Raw genomic sequence first — 20,853 nt, forward strand, 5'->3', positions numbered from 1 at the left:
TTAATGAAATAGATCGAATTAGACAGGCTTATCTTAGGGCGGGACCTTTTCAGCCAAAACTTGTATAATACCCAAGTAAACAATGTGGTAAACAAATGTGTCAAACATTGGTATAATAAGTTTCGTTGGCTAGAGTATTCTCCTACAGAAGATAAAGCATATTATTTTTATTGCTTTCTTTTTCTTGATAATAGCCCTTCTTTGAATCTCTCGGCATTGGTAACGGCTGGGTTTAATAATTGGAAGAGGGTTAGTCAAGGAGAAAAATGTGCTTTTTTTACCCATGTCGGCTCTTCACCGTCTTCATATCATAATGTATGTGTAAGAAATGCAGAGATTTTGATGAGACTGAATCATTACATTGACAAAGTGATGAACGTTGTGTCCCAAGAGGAACGTCAGAAAGCTCATTTAAGAGTAAGAACCTCAATGTTAGCTCTTCAGTGGTTATCGCTTCAAGGTTGCACATTTAGGGGCCATGATGAATCTTTATCTTTATTGAATCGTGGAAATTTTATTCAACTGGTTGATTATTCTGGAAAAATGAATGCAGATGCTGGTAAAGTTGTTTTGGCTAATGCTCCAAGAAATGTCACATACACTTCTCCAGATATCCAGAGGAAGATTTTGCACATTATGGCAAACCAAGTATAATGTATGATTCGTAATGAAGTTGGAGATGCACCGTATTGTATCCTTGTTGATGAAGCATAAGATGCATCTAAACGAGAACAAATGTGCATTGTATTGAGGTTTGTTAATGAAGAGAGAATTTTAAGAGAATGATTTTTTGTAATTAAAAGTGTTAGTGATACTACCTCGTTGAATCTGAAAAATCAAATTTTTGATATTCTTAATAGTCACAACCTTCAAATTCAGAATATGCAAGAACAAGGGTACGATGGTGCTTGTAATATGCGGGGTGCTTGGAATGGGCTCCAAGCTTTATTTCTAAAGGATTGTCCTTATGCATATTATGTTCATTGTTTTGCGCATCGTTTGCAATTAACATTGGTTTCTGCAGCTAAGGATGTTTATGACATTTGACAATTCTTTTCTCATTTGGATAATGTTGTTAACATTATTACTTTTTTGCCTAAGCGTGTTGGTGAGTTGAAAGCTGCACATAGAAAAGAATTTGAGCATTTGTTAGAAACTAGGGAACAATCGACAAGAAGTAGGGATAATCAGATTGGGAACTTGCATAGAGTTGTAGCTACTTGTTGGAGTTCTCATTATGAATTTGTAAAGTGCTTGATGGATATGTATGTTGCAACATGTAAAGTATTTGAGTGCCTGATTGAAACTTCTCCAAGTGTCAGATCTCAGGCTGAAGTTGATGGTGCATACACTTGCATTACAAGTTTCAAATTTGTATTTGTCTTGCATTTGATGAATCAAATATTTGTAGTTACTGATATTCTATGCCAGGCCCTTCGGAAGAAAAATCAAGATATCTTGACAGATATGAGATTTGTCTACACTACAAAGATTGTGCTTCAAGCTTTGAGAAAAGATGGTTGGGAAGAATTCCTTCAAGAGGTAACATCATTTTGTTCAATAAATGATATTTGCCTACCTGACTTCAGTGGTTCATATAGAGTTGGTTGATCCCATGGTCGTGAGCATCCCTCAGTTGAGCATCACTATCATTTTGATGTTTTCAATAAAGCTATAGATTTCTTATTGGTGGAGTTAAATACTAGATTTAATGACACATCAGTCGAACTTCTTTCTCTCAATGCGACATTGGATCCTAGAAACTCATTTGAATTCTTTAATATAGATGATATTTACAAGCTTACAGAGAAGTTTCAATCCGAAGAACTATTTTCATTAAAAACATCTCTTCAAATAATCAACTTTTTAGTAGCAGAATTAAACAACTGATAACCTTTTGTTTCATCACTATACCCAACAAATATGCATTTTCACTTTTCTCATCTATTTTATCACGATCATCAGAATGAATCAAAGCATAAGCAATAGAACCAAAGATTTTCAGAAAGCTTACATCAGGTTTTCATTTCCAACAAGCTTCATATGGGGTCTTGTTGTGCACTGCCTTAGTTGGCGATATGTTTAGAAAATGAACTAATGTTGCCACTACTTCAACCCAAAAATCATTTGAGAGCCTCTTGTCACTTAGCATACTTTGAGTTATTTCTACAATTGTTCAATTGTTTTGCTCAGCAATACCATTTTGTTTTGATATTTTTCTTACGATCAAATGCCTACGAATACTATTTTGTTTACAAAAAGCATCAAATTCATTAAATAAAAAGAAAATATAACACATCCACTACATAAACCATGTGTGTGGTGGGATTTGAACTCAAGTCATTTTTCAAAAAGGCAACAAACCTCTCCACAACACTATTGTTCTTTTCGTTGTAATTTATGTCTACATAAATTTATTTGTATGCATTATGGTTTTCTAATGGATCTCGGATCCTGGTTGAATCACCTAATATTTTGGATCTTCTAAAAATCCAAATCAAACCCCTAACTGGATTTTGGATCCATTCGAGATCTAACTCCACTTACCATATCCAAATAGTGGATCCATATGACCTTATTCGGATCCAAGATCCATTTAGATCAAATTTATTTATTTAAATGCATATTTGATATGAAAAAAATTCACTTTTACTTATTTTGATAATTGTCAAAATTTTACAGGCTTTTACATCCTTTCTCTCTTAAAAGAATTTCGTCCTCAAAATTCATTATAAGGACTAAACAAATAGAATGGGGTATTTTCTCTTTCAAGAGGGTCTAGTCAGCTTAAAATCAATTTCCAATAGACTTCTTCAGACAAAACTTAGCAATATGTCTTGGTTACTCACATTTGAAACACTTGTCAGTATAAAGAGGGCAAATTTCGAAGGGATGATCATCATTGCATTGTCAGCAAATTTGTTGGATATTTTGTTGTTGTGATTGCCTTTGTTGTTGGCAGTCTTGGTAGCATTTGTATCACTTTTGCTTTTTAGCAGCTAGTGTGAACTCCCTTCCACTGGGTTTCTTCTCATTAGTACTCATATGAACCATGGTCTGTGGTCCAGGTTTATTCTATTGGGACTTCTGCCCTTCGACCTAGTCTTCTTCCAACAAGGTTGCTACTTTGATGGCCTTATCGAGTAATTTTGGCTCTCGAGTGAACACCATGGTCCTCAGAGTTAGCTTTAATTCACAAGTGAACTTCATTGCTCGATCCTCTTCCATGATGTATATATTTGGGTAATAACGCTCTACACAACGAAACTTAGTGATATAGTATGTTAGGATTGTTGCCCCTTGTTGTAGGTCTAAAAATTCCTATATCTTCTTACTTCATTTATGCTTAAAAAAGTATACATAATTAAAAGCCTCCACAAACTCATCCCAAGTAACATTCTCATTCTAGAATCTGACCACATAGATTGTATCTCACCACTTCTCAGCATGGTTCTTGAGACAATAGGTACTGAAGTTCGCATTCAGCTCCTCTGAAACATTTAGAACATAAAAAATACGCTCTATCTCACGTATCCATGTCTCAATAGCTTCAGGGTTCGTCTTATCCTTAAAAGCAGGAGGGTTAATTTTCATAAAATGCTTGTAGGTGACCACACCTATGTTCTTCCTGTCTTGGGCAACTTGTTGGAGGTTCACACCCATCTGCTATATCGCAACCACCTACTGTTGCACAAGCTCAGCAAGGTTGGTTATCGTGTCCATGATAACATTGCATCTAGCCGCCCACACTATCTATTTAGACAAAAATATAATAATAATTAATCCTTAGGTTCCATGATCATGTCTGCTAAGTGATATCCCAAGCAATATTTCAAAGTTTTTTATTGCACAAGGTACAATTTGAATTGTGCCATAATAAATTTTATGTGTGCAATGTCTCAATATATTTCTCGACCGACCTCAGAAATCATCACCTTCGACTGAGACATTAGGCATCACCACCCTTGGCTACTATCGTCAGAGAATCACCACCCTAGATGGCTATTGTTAGAGAATCGCCGCTCTAACGATACTATTTGAAGAATCACCACTCTGATATCATCATTAGAGAATCACCATCCTAATGACATCATTAGAGAATCACCACCTTGATGACATCGTTTAGAGAATCACTACTCTAATAGCATCATTAGAGAATCAATACCCTAACAGCATCATTAGAGAATCACCACTTCAATATCATCATTAGAGAATAATCACCCTAAATGACATCATTAGAGAATCACCACCTTAATGGCATCATTAGAGAATCATCACCCTAATGACATTGTTAGAGAATCACCGCCCTAACGACATCATTGGCATCATCAAGAATCACCACCCGAGCCAACCTTTTCTTAGCATACCAAGGTTCCCTATGACCATGGCTGAGAACATGAACCCTCATATATATCGGGTTCTTTTAAAAATGTTGCGGCAAAACCCACTGAGACAGCATGTGGTGTTGTTTGGGTCTGTAATGCCCAATCAAGCATAGTACCTTGCGCTGGTTGTGCATCAAATGCATTGAAACACACAACCCGTGTAAGGTCGACAAACCCCAGGCCATTCTGAACGGACTCACCAGGTAGTGCTGGACCGCCGAGCATGTGATACCATGTTGTCAGACCTACAGTCTGCTACCCATGTAGTTCCGACCTAAATTATTTTTTTTTCTTTTGAATGCATACAACCACAAAATATCATGCATAGGGTATGTTAAAACAACACTTTTTCAATTCATCTAAGTGAGAAAACAGTACACTAATTCACAATACATAAAATGACAGTAATATATATGCACTGCTGTAGATCTTATTAAGGCAATACGCGATACACATGAAATAATATTCACGCCTAGTTGTACATACAAGTATGTTGAAGCTGCAAATTAGTGATTCACATGCATGCAAAAATCTATATATCAATGAATCTCATAATGCCAAGAACCAGTAATCATACACAGTTTCAAATCAAATTAGAGACAATTTGATGGCATAGCATGAATAATATATTTATATTAAACTTGACTTTGTAATTCTACACAATAAATATTTACGAACAATAGATCTCTAGTGTCCTAACTTTTGCAACAGATTTTTTTTTTCTTTTTATGGTATCATTGTTCCCACCCCTTCTAGGTCGATCGATGCATGGTTAATGGCATCCAGTATAACCCTGTATGTTGGTTGTCTTATACCGCTAAAGCGCAAAAACATTATATATATATATATAAAGAATAACAAATGAATCATGGTAGATACGTGTCCATGGCTATTATTAATTTTTTTTTGAATCATAACTGAGATACCCTACATCTAAGCAACACATTTGGATATATCTAGATCAATATATATTTTATTTTCTTTAGAGAACTCTCATATTAAATCATGCATATCAAATTCACTTTTGAACAACCATATATGCTTACGCAATGTTTTCTTTCGTCCATCAATAATCTATATACTTTTATAAAAACCAGTCCTTTTTTCATCATGTTATGCACATATATATTTGAGTGAATCTGATATAAGGCTTATGCTATCGATCTCACTGTTTCAAGTGGATCGATGTACAAACCAAAACGTATTCCAGCATCATCTCATATATTGCACGTTATTCACCTACCTAAGATCAACTTGAGTATATGTATTTTTATACATATATTCAGATAGTAGGATGAATATGTGTATCACACGTCCCTAAGCGCACACATAGGGATAGCATGCCCCTACCTCTTTTCGATGAATTGAGTCACCAAACAAACTCCTGAGGTATGGCCGGATCAACAGTTCGTAGTCCTTCCACCAATTGGTCTGTCATCCAGTACCTCCAAGATGAGTAGTTGCATGGCAAGGAAGGAAGAAGAAGAGAAGACAGAAAGAGAGGAGAAGAGAGAGATGAGAGAGAGGAGAAGGGTTTGAGAGAGAGAAAGATTGAGAGCAAAAAATCGTGTAAAGTGTTTTGGCAACTTAAAAAAAAAATCCCTTTTTACTCTTGATTAATTGCAAAATCAATTCTCTTTGACTCCCCCCCCCCCCCTCATTTCTCCAATCACGTGTGAGAGGCTGGTCCTTCAAATACCATTTGGTTTCGATATTTATTTTTTTCCGCTTTCAATACTCACCTCTTTCTTCCATGCCTACAAGGCAGCCATCTTGAATCAACCAACAAAAATCGTGAAATGAAAAAAAGAATAAATAGTTTTCCAAAATGAATTTTCAAACTTTCATTTCCTCTTAAATTCTATCTTAACCAATAACAAAAGAAAATGTGTGTTATATGAGGAATTTCCTCATGTTTTAAACTAAAATTTGAATTACAATCCAATAGGCGTGTATTCCATTTTGTATGCATGACTTACCTTTCTTGTTTTTTTTTCTTTTTGACTTTATCTCTATTAATGAAAACGTGTATTTTTAAAATAGTTAAAGTTTGTCAAAAAGGAAATGTAGCACATCCACTACATAAACCATGTGTGTGATGAGATTTGAACTCAAGTCATTTCCCAAAGAGGCAACGAACCTCTTTACAATACTACTCCTGCTCTTTTCGTTGTAATTTATGTTTACATAAATTTATTTGTATGCATTCTAATTTTCTAATGGATCTCGGATCTTGGTTGAATCACCTAATATTTTGGATCTTTTAAAAATTCAAATCTAACCCCGTAATTGGATTTTGGATCCATTTGAGATCCAACTCTACTTACCATATTCAAAACCAAACACTAGATCCATACAACCTTATTTAGATCCAAGATCCTAGGGTGTGCACGGGTCCGTAGCTTCACGGGCCATATCAGCTACAAGGTGCATTTTTCTCCACTTACAAGGTGCATAAATAATTTTTTGGCTTTTGTGACAACCATTTAATATATATATATAATTTTGATTTTATGTTAATTACCGATAAAAACACGCAAAAATATTTAAAAAAAAAAACGAAATTCTCATGAGAAGCTAATGGTTGGTATATTGCCATTTTAAACATTTATTACTATGCCGATCAGTAACTTAAAACCAAAATTTACCAAAATTTTCTCGCATATTAAACCTCAAACAATAATGCTTCTAACAACATACATTAAACAAAAAAGTGTATGACGGTTTAGCAGCCGGATTTACTACAAACATCTCTGTGTCCAAGCTCATCTTAAGATTTCAGTGTCTCAGGAATCTGCATCCGATGATGATGGTTCACTGGTTGGTTCTGGATCTGAACCATCCACCATCTTCTGGAGGGAATCCATGTCCCCAGCTTCTGAAAGTGTGTGGATTCGTAGAGTGTCTGCATCTTCACTGAGCAGCATAAAAATGAAAACGATCAAATAAGAGAATGGTATGTCACAAATTTAGGGAGAACGGAATGTAGAATAAAGTGAATAAATAATCGAGAACAGGTACTTACTCTGTGACGCCAAATATTTCCTTGACACTTAGAGAGCTATCCCTGGCACAGAATTCTTGGAGCTAATAACGTGTGAAAATAAGATAACAAGAAAAATTAACTAATTTCACATAATATATGTAAATCAATAATTGGAGAATAATTGATTTCTTTTAGTTGCATGAAATAGTTCTTGTGATTTTGATTTCTGACTTCATATGAAAGTCATGATTAAATGAAACAAAGGGCTAGAGAGCATATCATACATACTAAAAAGAAATGGTTCTTCTGTTTTCCCCTCTCCCTGTAGACCCGTTCCCTGAAACCGATTTTGCTCAAAAGAGGGGACAGTTTTTTTAAGAGCATTTTTTCTGAACGCTTTTACGATTTATTTTTTTTTCAGTATGGAAGGGCAAAATGTGGAGGCATTTTCCCCACCTCAAAAGCCTTTGGCATATACCCGCTCCCAGGAACCGGACTCTTTCAGGATATGCAATTTGTTAGAGAGTTGAAAGAAAAATGAGCAGTTTACCTCAGACAGATAAAATATCTTTCCAAAAAGGGCCTGAACAGCTAGTTTTCGCTTGAAGCCCTTCTCACTAAACCCCAAAATATCCATGACAACAGGACCTGAAACACATCAACTCAGCAATTACATGGTGCAGCTTAAAATTTTCAACACCAGTAGTAAGAAAAGTCAGGCTACCTGTTCCATGTCTCCCGAGCGTGGAAGAATTATATCAATATGAATGTTTTCTTTGACATTATAGGTGTTTTCAGAGTAAAAAAAAGCTGAAAAGATGTTACTCAGCTTTTTTGCCTTGTATGTTAATCAGATTGGAGGAGAAGGATTCGTGTGGAAGACCCAGAATGATTTTCTTTTTTGGTTCATATCGCCGACCCCAATTGTATTGGGATGAAGGCGTAGTTGTTGTTGTTAGTTGTTGTTGTATATAAGAAAGAAAAAAAGCTTGCCCCTTGAGAACACACCATCCATGTCCACGCACTTTGCTTTTCTTATCTTTTTGTTTCTTTGATAGACAATGTAGGGGATAGCAATTTCTTTGGTTTTCAAATCTAGAATAGTAAGGGAAACTTTACCATTAAGCATATCACTAGGCATTCTATTGATTGGATAGGCTGCAGTAAGAAGAGCATTCCTAATAGCATTTAGGTATATTCTTTATAAAAGTCTGTGAATGACTCATACTAAGTGTTTGTTTTTCTTTATGCAACCTCGCTCTATTGAGGTGTGTGAAGGCAAGTAGTTTTGGGTCCAACCCCATGTTTTTTGACATAGTATCTTAGGCGCTGAGATATGTATACAATTATTTGAGCATAGTATCCCAACAAAGATATAGCAATGATTTTTCAACCATTTGTGCAAATAGGGCTGCCGATGGATCGGGTACCCGACCCATCAAGGTGTACCGGAACTTGCCCAAATAACAAATTGTCGGGTTCGGGTTTTGCAAGGTCACGAAACTGAAATCCAATATCCAGATCCATATACTTTCAAAAGTTTAGTTTTACTAAAAATACATATAAAACACTCGGGTCAAATTGGGTACCCGGCAAAAATCATAACCGAAACCCGCCCGCATATTTGGTCGGATTGGGTTCAGGACAACCTGAATATTATTCGGATCAGCACTTTTTGTGCCCACACCCCGGAAATCCAGGTTCGGGTCGGGTCAGGTACCCGATACAAACCCGATCCATTGACATCCCTATGCGCAAAGCAGAAAAGATAAATGCAATTTCATTCTTGGATTTCACTAGATATACCATTAATGATGCAAAGCAGGACTGGGTCCAACTTACACCAAATGACCCAGGCAAGGGACCGTGTATGCACATGGGGATTGACGATCAAATCCAGGTGGTGGATCTGATCCAGATGGTGGTACCAAGGCGCCAGAATGGAGCACTCCTGACGAGCACGAGGAACGCAGGCCCAGATGACTCAGATCCAGCAACAAACGGATGTTGTCTCGGGTCTGGGACCGGACCCGAGACCCGGATCCAGTAGGGCTTTTAAAAACCCCTCTAGGGTTGCGTGCGCAAGGCAGAGAACATTGAAAAATCGCAGCAGCCTTTTATTTTTTTATTGAGCAGTTTTCCTTCTCTTTGTTTCCTCTGTCAGTATTTTTTTATTGATTTAGATTCTCGTACTGTCGTTATTCATTTTCAACCCCCTTCATTAAGGTTCAGTTCTTTGTTCAATTGAAAGTTCTTGGAATAAAAACTATACAACAGTGTTTCTGTGGTTGTCGTTTGCTATTTATGTGCCTTGCACGATGTGGGAGGTGAGTTCTTCCATTCAGCATCCAAGTGCCGCAACAGTCGATGTCCCCCTGCATCAAATGGTATCAGAGCCCCAGGTATCCTCCGTCACCGACAGCATGCCACCAAATGTGAGGAACGATCCGGTAACCGAAAAGGAGCGGGAGGACACCGGTAGGGAAGATCAAATGGCGCAGCTGATGGCCATGATGACCAATGTTCAAGAGGGTATGACGCGAGTAAGTAAAGACGTCGTCGGCCTGTCGAAGCGAATGGACGGGGACGAGGCACAGTTGGGAGCGCTTGAGTCCAAGGTGGACACGCACACGGTACAACTGAATCTGTTAGGCGCGCACATGATCCATCCTGTTGATGCTACTGCCATCGACCCAACCCCAGTGACGCTCCAGCAAACATCACGATGTGAAGCCGTTGAAGAAACCCTGCAGAGGGATGCAGATTGCGGCAGCCCTCCCCATCGGGTACACCCCCTCCAACTTGAGTATGCAACGACAGTGGGTCGCCCGTGTCTGGGTACCCTCCAACTGAACCGCCAAGGTGCGCAGCAGGTCCCTGCGACTGCGTTGCAAGTCGGGCGTGAGTTGTAGGACCACAGCGTTGCGCTGGGTCCAGTCCCAGGCCTGGGCTCATGGTCACGCACCCTGGGTGCCGCACCCCAGGTTGGGTCGGACCTGAAGGGTCCCGGCTCGTGGTCATGCACCCTGGGTATCGCACCCCACGTTGGGCCAGACCTACAAGGTCCCAGCGTCCCACTGAGACATGCTGGGGACCCTGGTTCCTCTGTCCGACCCAGGAAGGTCGTGATTTTCCCCCTTGAGCCCGCATGTGGGAACCATAATACTGTAAACCCACGAGCGGGAGCAGTGGGACCCGTGTGGATAGGTCTGGACCCGAGAGGGTCCAGACCCGAGTTCGCGAGAATAGGGCCTAGGCCCGGATCTCGAGGACCATCCTTTGGGTCCCCGAAAGCAGGTCCGAGTCCTGAACCTACCTACCCGACCTACCTAGTTGAGTTTGGTTCACGGTTCCTCCCGAACCAAATCCAACCCTTTAGTTTTGACCCACAAAATGGATCCAGTGCCGATCCAAACCCATACCGAACCTGGACGGAGCCCCAGTTTGAATTTGAGCCAGGTCCAAACCAGACTCATAATCATATGGATCGTGGATCGAGTTCAAACCGACCCTCTTATCCCCACAACTCGATCCCCGATCAAACCTATCCAAATTTGGGTCCGACGAATAGTTTAGGATTTGACCTAATCCAAATCCAATCGGGTGATTCATCTCAGTACTACACTACCCAAACCCAGTACCCTTACCAGACCCAAGCCTTTAACCCAACCCCGATCCAGAATCTCGTACCAAACCCAATCCACTGCCCCCATCCTAATCCAACCCATAACCTAGACCTATACTATCCCGATCCTACCCACCTAGAGCCCGAGACCCGGCAGCCCCATCCCCCTTACTTTAGACCTCCTGTCATGCTGATGCCACAACGCCGGCCACAGATGGCTCCCGCCCACGGGCAAGCCAGACCGAGGCAGACTCAGCAGGGATCAGCGCGACCTGAGCGCCGACCACCCATCGGAGTACGTCAGCACCAGCAGCCAGGCGAGCAGAACAGCGAAGATAAAGCAGTGTGGGACGATGATACCTTCTCGAACGAGTACCTCGTAGGCATGGTGGAGGCCCGTCAGTAGAGAGCATCTGAGTGCCCCTCCACGTACGGGGTGAAGTTCGATCTTCTAGAGTTCGCAGGTCGGTTTGATGCGGAGCAATTCTTCAACTGGTCCTATGTCGTCCAGTTCTTCTTTGACTACCACGACGTAGCTGAGCATCGTCGTGTCTCCTTAACCTCTACTAGGTTGAGAGGCCTAGCATAGACATGGTGGGTTGAGATGCAGAGGTCGAGGGAGCGACAAGGACTAGAGCGTGTGCAGTCATGGGAAGAGATGCAGAGATTGATGTAGTCCAAATTTGTGTCGTCAGATCATGCCGAAAGGGCCTACAAGGAATACCTGACCCTGCGTCAAAGCATCAGCACTATGGTAGAGTACACCGCTGAGTTTTATCGTCTTTCCCTACGAGTGAAAATCGAGGAGACCGCTCGCCAGCAGGTCACGAGGTATATTTCTGGTCTTTGTCCTGCTATTTCTGATGACTTCAATTGTAGCACAGTCGAGTTATTAGATCAGGTAAGCAGTTATGTCATGAATGTGGAGGAGAAATTGAAAAGGAGGCAGGAACATAAGACACCCCATAGTGATCAGTCCAGTCAACTCAAGTCGAGTTTCCCAACCAGGGGAGCGAGCTCCCCTAGGAAAGAAGACTCAAAGTCCACCCCAGGAGTCGACCCTAGCAAACCCGATCAGTCTAGACCCGCATACCACACCAGATCCAAAGGTAAGCCCAATGAGTCTACCATTCGTTGTTTTAGGTGCCAAGAGTTAGGTCATGTTGTGTCCAAGTGTCCCACCATGAGTAAGAACACCCATTTCGTAGAGGGCATTGTCGAGTCTGCTTCCGATAGTGAGAGCGAGGGTGAGTCACCTGTTGAGGAAAATGACGAGATGAAAGTCGTAGAGTTCGATGGTAGCCTTGAAAACTTGTTAACCATCCATCATGTTTTGACCATATCCTGAGAGTCGACCCCGACAAAATGGTTGCGGAATAATATTTTTAGAACCCAGTGCAACTATGAGGGGCGCACGTGTGATATTATCATTGATACTGGGGCGTGTGAGAATATGATGTCCGAGAGTATTGTGTCCACCTTGAACTTAAAAACGGAAAAATTGTCCCAACCCTATAAAATGGCATGGTTCAAGAAAGGGAACGAAGTACCCATCACCCTGCGTTGCCTAGTTCGATTCTCCATAAGGGAGCATTACCATGATGAAGTGTGGTGTGATGTGGCCCCTATGAGTGTGTGTCACATCCTTTTGGGGCGTCTCTGGCAGTTTGACCGTAAGGCCATTCATGATGGCCGTAGGAACCCGTACACATTTGTCTTTCAGGGCCATAAGATAGTTCTTCCCACCAAGGAGACCGGGTTTTCCCAGCTCGCGGGCCTATTTGACCGGTCTTACCTCCTTGAGCTGCCCGAAGATTGGCACCATTCTCTTATATCTACTATGTTTGATCTAATTGCTTACTATGGAGACAACAAGTCGTAGAGCCGACTTTTTCCAAACCAGGGGAGAATGATGCAGAACAGGACTGGGTCCAGCTTACACCACATGACCCAGGCAAGGGACCGGGTCTACACATGGGGATTGACGATCGGATCCAGGTGGTGGATCCGATCCAGATGGTGGTACCAAGGCACCAGAATGGAGCACTCCTGACGAGCACGAGGAACGCAGGCCCAGATGACTCAGATCCAGCAGCAAACGGATGTTGCCTCGGGTCCGGGACCGGACTCGAGACCCGGATCCAACAGGGCTTTTAAAAACCCCTCTAGGGTTGTGTGCGCAACACAGAGAACATTGAAAAATCGCAGCAGCCTTTTATTTTTTTATTGAGCAGTTTTGCTTCTCTTTGTTTCCTCTATCAGTATTTTTTTCTTGATTTAGATTCTTGTACTGTCATTATTCATTTTCAACCCCCTTCATTAAGGTTCAGTTCTTTGTTCAACTGAAAGTTCTTGGAATAAAAACTATACAACAGCGTTTCTGTGGTTCTCGTTTGCTATTTATGTGCCTTGCACGACGTGGGAGCCGAGTTCTTCCATTCAGCATCCAAGTGCCGCAACAGTCGACGTCCCCCTGCATCAATTACTATTCTAGTTCAATCATCTACAGATGATAATATATCTGGGGGCTTTCTACAAATAGCATTAGTAGCAGTCCCATACATCTGAGTGCAAAAACTTCAACTTCTAGACATACCACTAGGAAACAAGACTCTATGATGCTTGGCTTGTTGACAGATCACATTCTAGCACAAATTCTTTACTTTGATTACACTGGGTATAACACTTTGAAATTTAGATAAAGAAAAGCAACCTAACTTATTGTCCCACAACTGGTCTTCTTCAAAAATTGGGGTCAGAATCTATCAAAGACGGCCAGATGTTCATCCAAAACAGATAATCCTCGGTTCTTACTACCACGACGAAAAGTCTTCTCATCTTTAGATCTTGAAGAGAACATTTATTAGGAGGAAAGGCTATGGAGCAATTTAGGTCTTTCGTTCAGGAACTGACCAAAAGTGAATTAACTGAAAAACTAGGAATATAGAACACAAAAGATAAGGGGAACCAAAGTGCCCTCGCACTCCCCTTTCCAAGCATAGGAGTGGTAGATCCATTAGCAAGTCTTGCAGTATAACTAGACAAGGATGAGGCATATTGTGAAGGAGTCTCCCTTCTTTCAGTTGCATCCATACGATCAGTAGCCCCTAAGTCCATAATCCATGTCCTAGAAAAAAAAATGCAAAGAAACATGGTAACCCTGTGTGGTATGAGAAACATACGCCATACAGCGGTCAGGTATATGATGGCATTCTCTGCCACCTTTAAATCTAACTCTTCAATCTTCTTCAAACTACTCAAAAATATTAAATTCACTTTCCTTTGCTTGAATACTCCCAAAATTTGATGAGTAGAAGGCCTTGTTCTTTAGATAGTTGGGTTTCCCAACTAAGTCGGTAAGTCCTAACATTGCTCCTTGGTGTGCTGTGCATTCCCACAATGTGAGCACCAGAATTTGTTTTTTCATCTTCATACACAACTCTCATTCTCTTCCATGAATAGGGTCCCCCTCTACCCCTACCACTCTTAAATGCCATCTCGGATACATTAGGTCAACCCTTAAGGGTAAATTGCTCCATACTAATTTCACTTTTCTCATTTTAATGTTCTTCAACCTCTTTCCTTAGAAGTAAGGTATGCATGGTAATCAGAGAAGGTTTAGATTACGGATTTTTCTCTTTCTACCCCCTTTGCTAATCTTTTTGGCATATATTAAGGAATCAACTTGGGTACAGTAATATAACTCATCCCATGGTCCTTGTAGCTCAGTATAGTACTCATTTATGGACAGGTTCCTTTGGTTGTATCAAGTGCCTTATATTTCTGTTACATTTTTTTCTTGGAATATGTATCAGCCACCGCTTCTTACACTTCCTTTGCCGATTGCAAATAGAAAAATATTCTTGAGATGCTTGGATGCATTGTTTGTAATAACCAAGATGTAACCAATGCATTCTCTTCCTTCCAAATCCCATACCCTTGTTCTTTCTCATCTAGTTTATATCACCACTGATATATTCCCATTTGCCTTGGGCAAGAATTTCCAATTCAATTGATCAAACTCATTCTATGTAGTTCTAACAAATTTCACATTAGAACCATCCATACATTCAAGATTGGGAGTGCTCTCTATAATTCACCTTTCTTTTTTATTGTATTTGAGTCCTTGCTTCAGTCTCCAATGAAGAGTATACACTACACTTCTCTTTTACAACTTTGATTACTAACATCTGATTTTAGGGTTTACATTGTCACTTCCCTTTCCTTTTCATTTGAACGCACCAATGCCATAGTGACCAGCCCTAATCACCTCAAAAAATCTTATACCTCTCTATTTTCACCAAATTGACCGTTCTCTATGGTCATGCACACATTTTACCTCTCATTCCAAACCAAAAACAAGCCTCAAATCTCCCTTGCTGATTCACAAAAACATTCAACATCCAAAAACTCAAGATAGTGCCTTGCGGCAGAAGTAGTCTTCCACAATTCTGTTTCAATCTTGCACCAAATGACCAGATGAAAGCAGGCTGAAACGTGAACTAGAAGATGGTGTCAGCAGAGGCCAAAAACAACTCAGATATGGTGTAAGGTAGAGGAACCAGAAGCCAATGTGGAAGAGGAAGGAAGAAGAAAGAAAATAAGAAACGAATGGGAGAAGAAAAGAAAATTATGAGAGAAAGGGAAGACAAGAATATAAGAAAGAAAGGAAGAAAAGCAGGAGAAAGAAAGGAAAAGGAGAAATAGGGAAGAAAAGGAAACATGAGAGAGAGAGAGAAATCTTTTTTTAACTAAAAAAAGATTGAAGAGTGTATTTTTAGTGATCCTTATCAGGGTAATTTATAATGCACCACACATTTGATATAATAACACAAAAGAACCAGTGAGCTTCCCATACAGCCCAAAGAACACAAATTTTACAAGAACCCAAAAACTTGGAAGACAAAAATGTCCCTCGATCTATTGCTTCTCAACACCATAAGCTACCAAGCAAACCAGAATTTTTGCTCCCAGCATCGTTTATAAGGGAATTAAGTCAAAGCAGATTTGTCCAAAGAGAATTAACATGAAGGCATCATCTTGTCAAGCAGCGAATGCATCTACTCCAAGAAGGCATCAGTGTGAGGCAGTTACATGATGATGTGAAAACAGAACAAAACAGAACAAGAGATGTTCTCAGAATTTACCTTTTTCCCTCACAATTCTTCTTGAAATCTCATTCAAAACTTCTGCAACTTGAGCATCCTCTAGCATTGACATTTTCCTTAAATGAATAAGATCTAAAACCACATCAGGATTGAATGGCTTCTCATTCAGTGCATACCGTAAATACTTCCGCAGAATTTCATCCATGCTAAAGCCTGTCTGATTGTGTAAAGGCAAAATATAAAGCTTTAACAAGAACAGTTTTGAAGTTCCAAAGCAAAGAACAAGCTGTCATGCTTGACACGAACTGGACTTCAATCATAAATAAAACCCTTAACAGTAAAACCTAATTAAAACAAATGCTTTAAGTATTAAACTTCCAACAAATACAAGCATATCATGTTTTGTTCACAAGAAGAAAATGTGCAATAGTGTATTCCAAATGTTTAGCAGGGCACGATGACTGATCCATTAAGCAGTGTAAAAAGTAAAAACTCTTTACATCCTGATAGAAATGAACTCCAGACAAGGAATTTGGACCATGAAAAGTAAAAGTTGACACCGGACCCAAGCAACATACTTTGTGGGTATATAAGGAACCCTGGGCTAAGACAAGGTGAACAGACAGTCTGCAAAATATATAGAATGAAATTCAGACAATGCAACAATACTAGGTATCAAGAAATCTGGAATGGTAATTTCAACCAGTGCCAATCAATCATTACAATCATAGAAGCCAAGCTATATTTTTAGCACCATTTTTTATCTATGATTCACCAGTTATTCTTAAACCAGGTAGCTTAGTTGATTGGCTCTCCTGTAGACATTTCCAGCATTGTTCCTTCAATTTCTTCATTGCCTTTGACGGAAGATATTTGAAAATAAATTCATATCACCCCCATTGACAATGTTAACTAGTATCATACAAATTTTCAAATTAAGCACAGATATATTTATAATAAGAAAATACATTTAGAGGATGTTATAAATATTAATACTTCAATAGTGTTCTAAATGTGCACATGCAAACTGCATCTATAATACCCAGTAATTGTTACAAATATTACCTGGAATTGTTTCCACAATCCCACCATAAAAATGCTTTGACTCTTGCAATATCAGTCATCAAATTCAACTCTTAAGGGGCAACACCAATAATGGAAGTATACAACTGCATTCAGGGATATAAGAATTATCCAATACCCTCTCATTGAGAGCCAAGGCATCACCGTGACCACTTGAAAGAGATTTTTCTTTTCTTTTTTTTCACTAGGAAGCTGGAAATTATGGATGTTCACATCTCTAACTTGAACCAAAGTTATATTGAGGAACAAGTACATCATCCATCTCCTTTTTCCTCACTCCGTTGACTTAGTCTTGTGTATAAGGATATGAAGCTAATTTTTGAAACAAAAATCTGCTTATAAATATATTCATTGTGCTTGCTGTACTTGGCCAACAAAAAATATGTCTACACTTCAAGAATCATGACTCTATTGCAGCATATACAATAAGATTCTTCCAATAAGACTATAAATTGCACAAGAAAACAAAGAAATAACTTTCCACAAACTAAGAAAAAACTCACATAAACTGCAGTGAGATCAGCCTAAAGAAGCGTGTTAGGAGTGGGAAGGAGGAGGGATTTCATGCGATGACCAGATCATAGAAAAATACACACCATATGAAACACACAAATTTCATATCATTCACCAAAAGATATGGATATGCCAATGAACAATTTAAATCATCCATTTCTGCAAACTCATTATAAATATGAATAAAGATACACCAGGGTTTTTTTTCAAAAATTCAATTTCCAAAAAATCCAACTTTGACTCGTAAAGGGCTAAAACCATCAGCTTAGCGCCAGGCAACTCTCAGTCAGTCCTATTCCAACAAATTGCCTAGCATAATAAACAGACAGCAGATGATGAATTCCTAAAGCAACAGGTCACCAAGAGAGAAATTAACAAACAACGATCTAGCCAAAATCAATTGAACATATAAGGCCACATAGTACGAACACCTTACTAAGCACTTGCAACCAAAACCCAAGCCATGGACAGATACAAGTCTAACACATCTCATAATTGAAACATGTCAGGTTGACTCATGCACCATAACTGGCTCTACAGTTGCTACCGATGCACATGCCTGTTCCTTTGATGGATGATTCTAAGAGAAGCACTGTCCCCTTTCGATAGAATCATTCCCAATACCAATCCACTTAAGAAAACTAGCAACTCAAGGCTCAGGAGCCATTTCAGTATCATGGCAATCCACCTCACGTGAATAGATCTTCCCAAGATTGAACTTTAACAGCGTTATCCACAGCATTAATATGAAATCAGTTTAGAAAGGTACTAGTGGAACAATTGCAAAACTTGCAATAATCAGTATTTGTTTGGCATAGTGTACGAGTTATGAAATGGCTATAATTGCTTAATCCTTACCCCGAGGCTAGTATTAGACATAAATGGTCAAGTGTTAAGAGATATGGTATAGCACCATTCTCCCTTTGCATTCCTCACGGTTTCACAATCAACTATAATGGAGAATGAAAGAATTGTGGGAAACAGAATACAAGATGAACAGATGTATTCATGTAAGGATACATACGATGAAATCTCACTCTCAGTAGCCTAGCTAAAAATATGGGGAATGAAATGATCCCAAAATCCTACAAAAATTACCTTTTTCATCAAGTCCTTTAAACCTGAATGTTGCAGTTCATTCCTTCCATTGACAAAATATTCATCAATTGATTTGCATAGCATAGCGTTCTTGTTTACCTACAAAATAAGAACATGAGAAAAATTAGGTGTACAGCTGGGTTTAAAAGTTAAAAGTATTGATAAACCACAACAAACAGTGACCATTCTTGATACTAAATAGAAGGCCCTTCCACACCATTAAAGTGAAATGCCCAGAATAAATCTAGTGCGCGTCAATTCGACATGAAATAGCAAAGAAGTTTCAATAGTGTCAATCAAAATCAAGTTCTCTGGACAAGATGAAACAATTCAAACTCGGTTGAGTTTCATGTGAAATGTAGTACCGATCACACGTACTTGCAAAAGAGGTTGAAATTGCAAGAGGCGTTAAAACTTATACCCAGATCAAAGACCAAGATCTGATAGTATTATCATGGACTATTATGAAAACCCATTTTTTTCACATCTGAGAGAACCTATAAGAATCCCATACGCATTATGGACCTCAATCCTCTAAACCTACCATTGCATCGGTACTTGACATCCAACATTTTTCTTGTCATTTCTTTTGTTATTTCGTTAGAGAAAAGATCACTAATCATAAAATGTATAATTGGATAACACAGAAATCTGACAACAAAAACAAAAACCACCACCCAGCCTACCATTGCAAATAGCAGAAAGCAACAAATTCCAAGAAGAAGAAAAAAAGAAAGAAAAGGATGCCCAAAATAAGAAAAAGAATAAATTAATTGCTATTCAGAAATGAAGAACCAACCATCAACCCCTTGTAAAGAAAAAGGCCAGAAAGAGAGACTCACAAGCCTACGCTTCTGCGCCTTCGGAGAAGTGAATCTCTTCACCGTCTTCACGACGGCAACGACAAAGGAGACGCTGACATAGGCGAAGGGCAAGGCCAGCAACCACGGGAGCGAGCTCTGCCCGACTCTCGGGCCAGGAATCGCCTGGGTCACCGTTCCAGTGAACTCCACGAGGTCCGCTGTTTTTTCCTGTATCCACGGAAGGTCCTCCTCAACTTCCTCCACTTCTTCCTCTTCAACCACTTCCTTCGTTTCTTTCTGCTGTTTGTTGGCATTGGAAGTAAGGGATGCATCTTCATCCGTCCTGCGAGCTCTCAACACCAAATGGGCAGCCGGCCTTTCCACCGATGATGGTCGAAATGGGGTTTTGGTAGGATTACGACCCTTTCGCAGGAACCTTGGATGAAGGGCACCCCACAGATAGAGCCGAGTAGAAGCCATTCCAGAGAGAGAGAAAGACGAGTCACACTTGTTCCTTTTGAATTGGACTAGATACCTACCAATAGAATAGAGAGGGAAGGATGTTGATCTTCATTCTCCTATTTCAGATCTTCCGAAAGACAACATCATTGGCGTGGCGTTCGGTCGGATAGATGAGTGAGGCAGCAGCTTGCCCGATTTGCAGAAACGGCCCTCTTCAGTTTTTCCATTTCTTTGCGAGTGATCCTATGTCTGAAAATCCCGACTGGGTGCGAATGGACAAAGTCCTGATGAGATTGGGATCATGGGTCGTGACCCGACCCGATGTACAACCGACATTGAAACGAAACAATTTATTGGAGCCGGGGTCTAATAGTGAACCAATGAGGCTGGCCCAGGCCAGCCCAATTTGCGTGTGATCATGCCAAGCACATCCACAGGTAGCGAGTGGCGCAACCAAACTGGTCGGGCCTGTGTCTAGTTTTTTGAAGAAGGCTTAACCCGACCTGACAAATTCTTAGGTCAGGTCAGGCCCGTAGACTAACGGCTACTTGTTGGCTATATATATAAATAAAATTACTAGACTATGAGAATCAAAATATAAGAACTGAAAATATGGGCATTTTCAACACTGTTTTTGCAAATCCAACAATGTGGATGTGCTTGGCATGATGAATTTGCTAGAAATCAACCATTGAATTGTATATTTTCAATAAACAATATGATTTTTGAATGCTTGAATATTTATAAAGAATATGAGCCATTAATTTTAAAGCCTTAAAAAATCTCATTT

General features: G+C 39.8%; 1 protein-coding gene across 1 annotated transcript; it reads right to left on the reverse strand.

Moving 5' to 3' along the window:
• Positions 1–7,028: 7,028 nt before the first annotated feature.
• Positions 7,029–20,288, reverse strand: LOC149842330 (uncharacterized). Its single transcript, XM_090001388.1, has 6 exons — positions 19,641–20,288; positions 18,799–18,897; positions 16,144–16,321; positions 7,922–8,019; positions 7,411–7,472; positions 7,029–7,301 (listed from the first exon to the last, which is right to left on the reverse strand). Exons 1-6 carry the CDS (start codon positions 20,079–20,081, stop codon positions 7,172–7,174), a joined length of 1,008 nt encoding a protein of 335 aa, XP_089857514.1. The 5' UTR covers positions 20,082–20,288; the 3' UTR covers positions 7,029–7,171.
• Positions 20,289–20,853: the final 565 nt, after the last annotated feature.

The sequence above is a fragment of the Nuphar pumila genome, chromosome 3 (genome assembly GCF_984573655.1).
Source record: "Nuphar pumila chromosome 3, dmNupPumi1.hap1.1, whole genome shotgun sequence".
Lineage (NCBI taxonomy): Eukaryota > Viridiplantae > Streptophyta > Magnoliopsida > Nymphaeales > Nymphaeaceae > Nuphar > Nuphar pumila.

Coding starts and splice junctions, on each gene's coding strand:
- LOC149842330 (XM_090001388.1), bottom strand. CDS start 20,081: ATGGCTTCTACTCGGCTCTATCTGTGGGGTGCCCTTCATCCAAGGTTC. Junction 8,020..16,143: donor AAGAATTGTGAGGGAAAAAG/GTAAATTCTGAG, acceptor GATGTGTTTCAG/GTCCTGTTGTCATGGATATT. Junction 7,473..7,921: donor AGATATTTTATCTGTCTGAG/GTAAACTGCTCA, acceptor ACACGTTATTAG/CTCCAAGAATTCTGTGCCAG.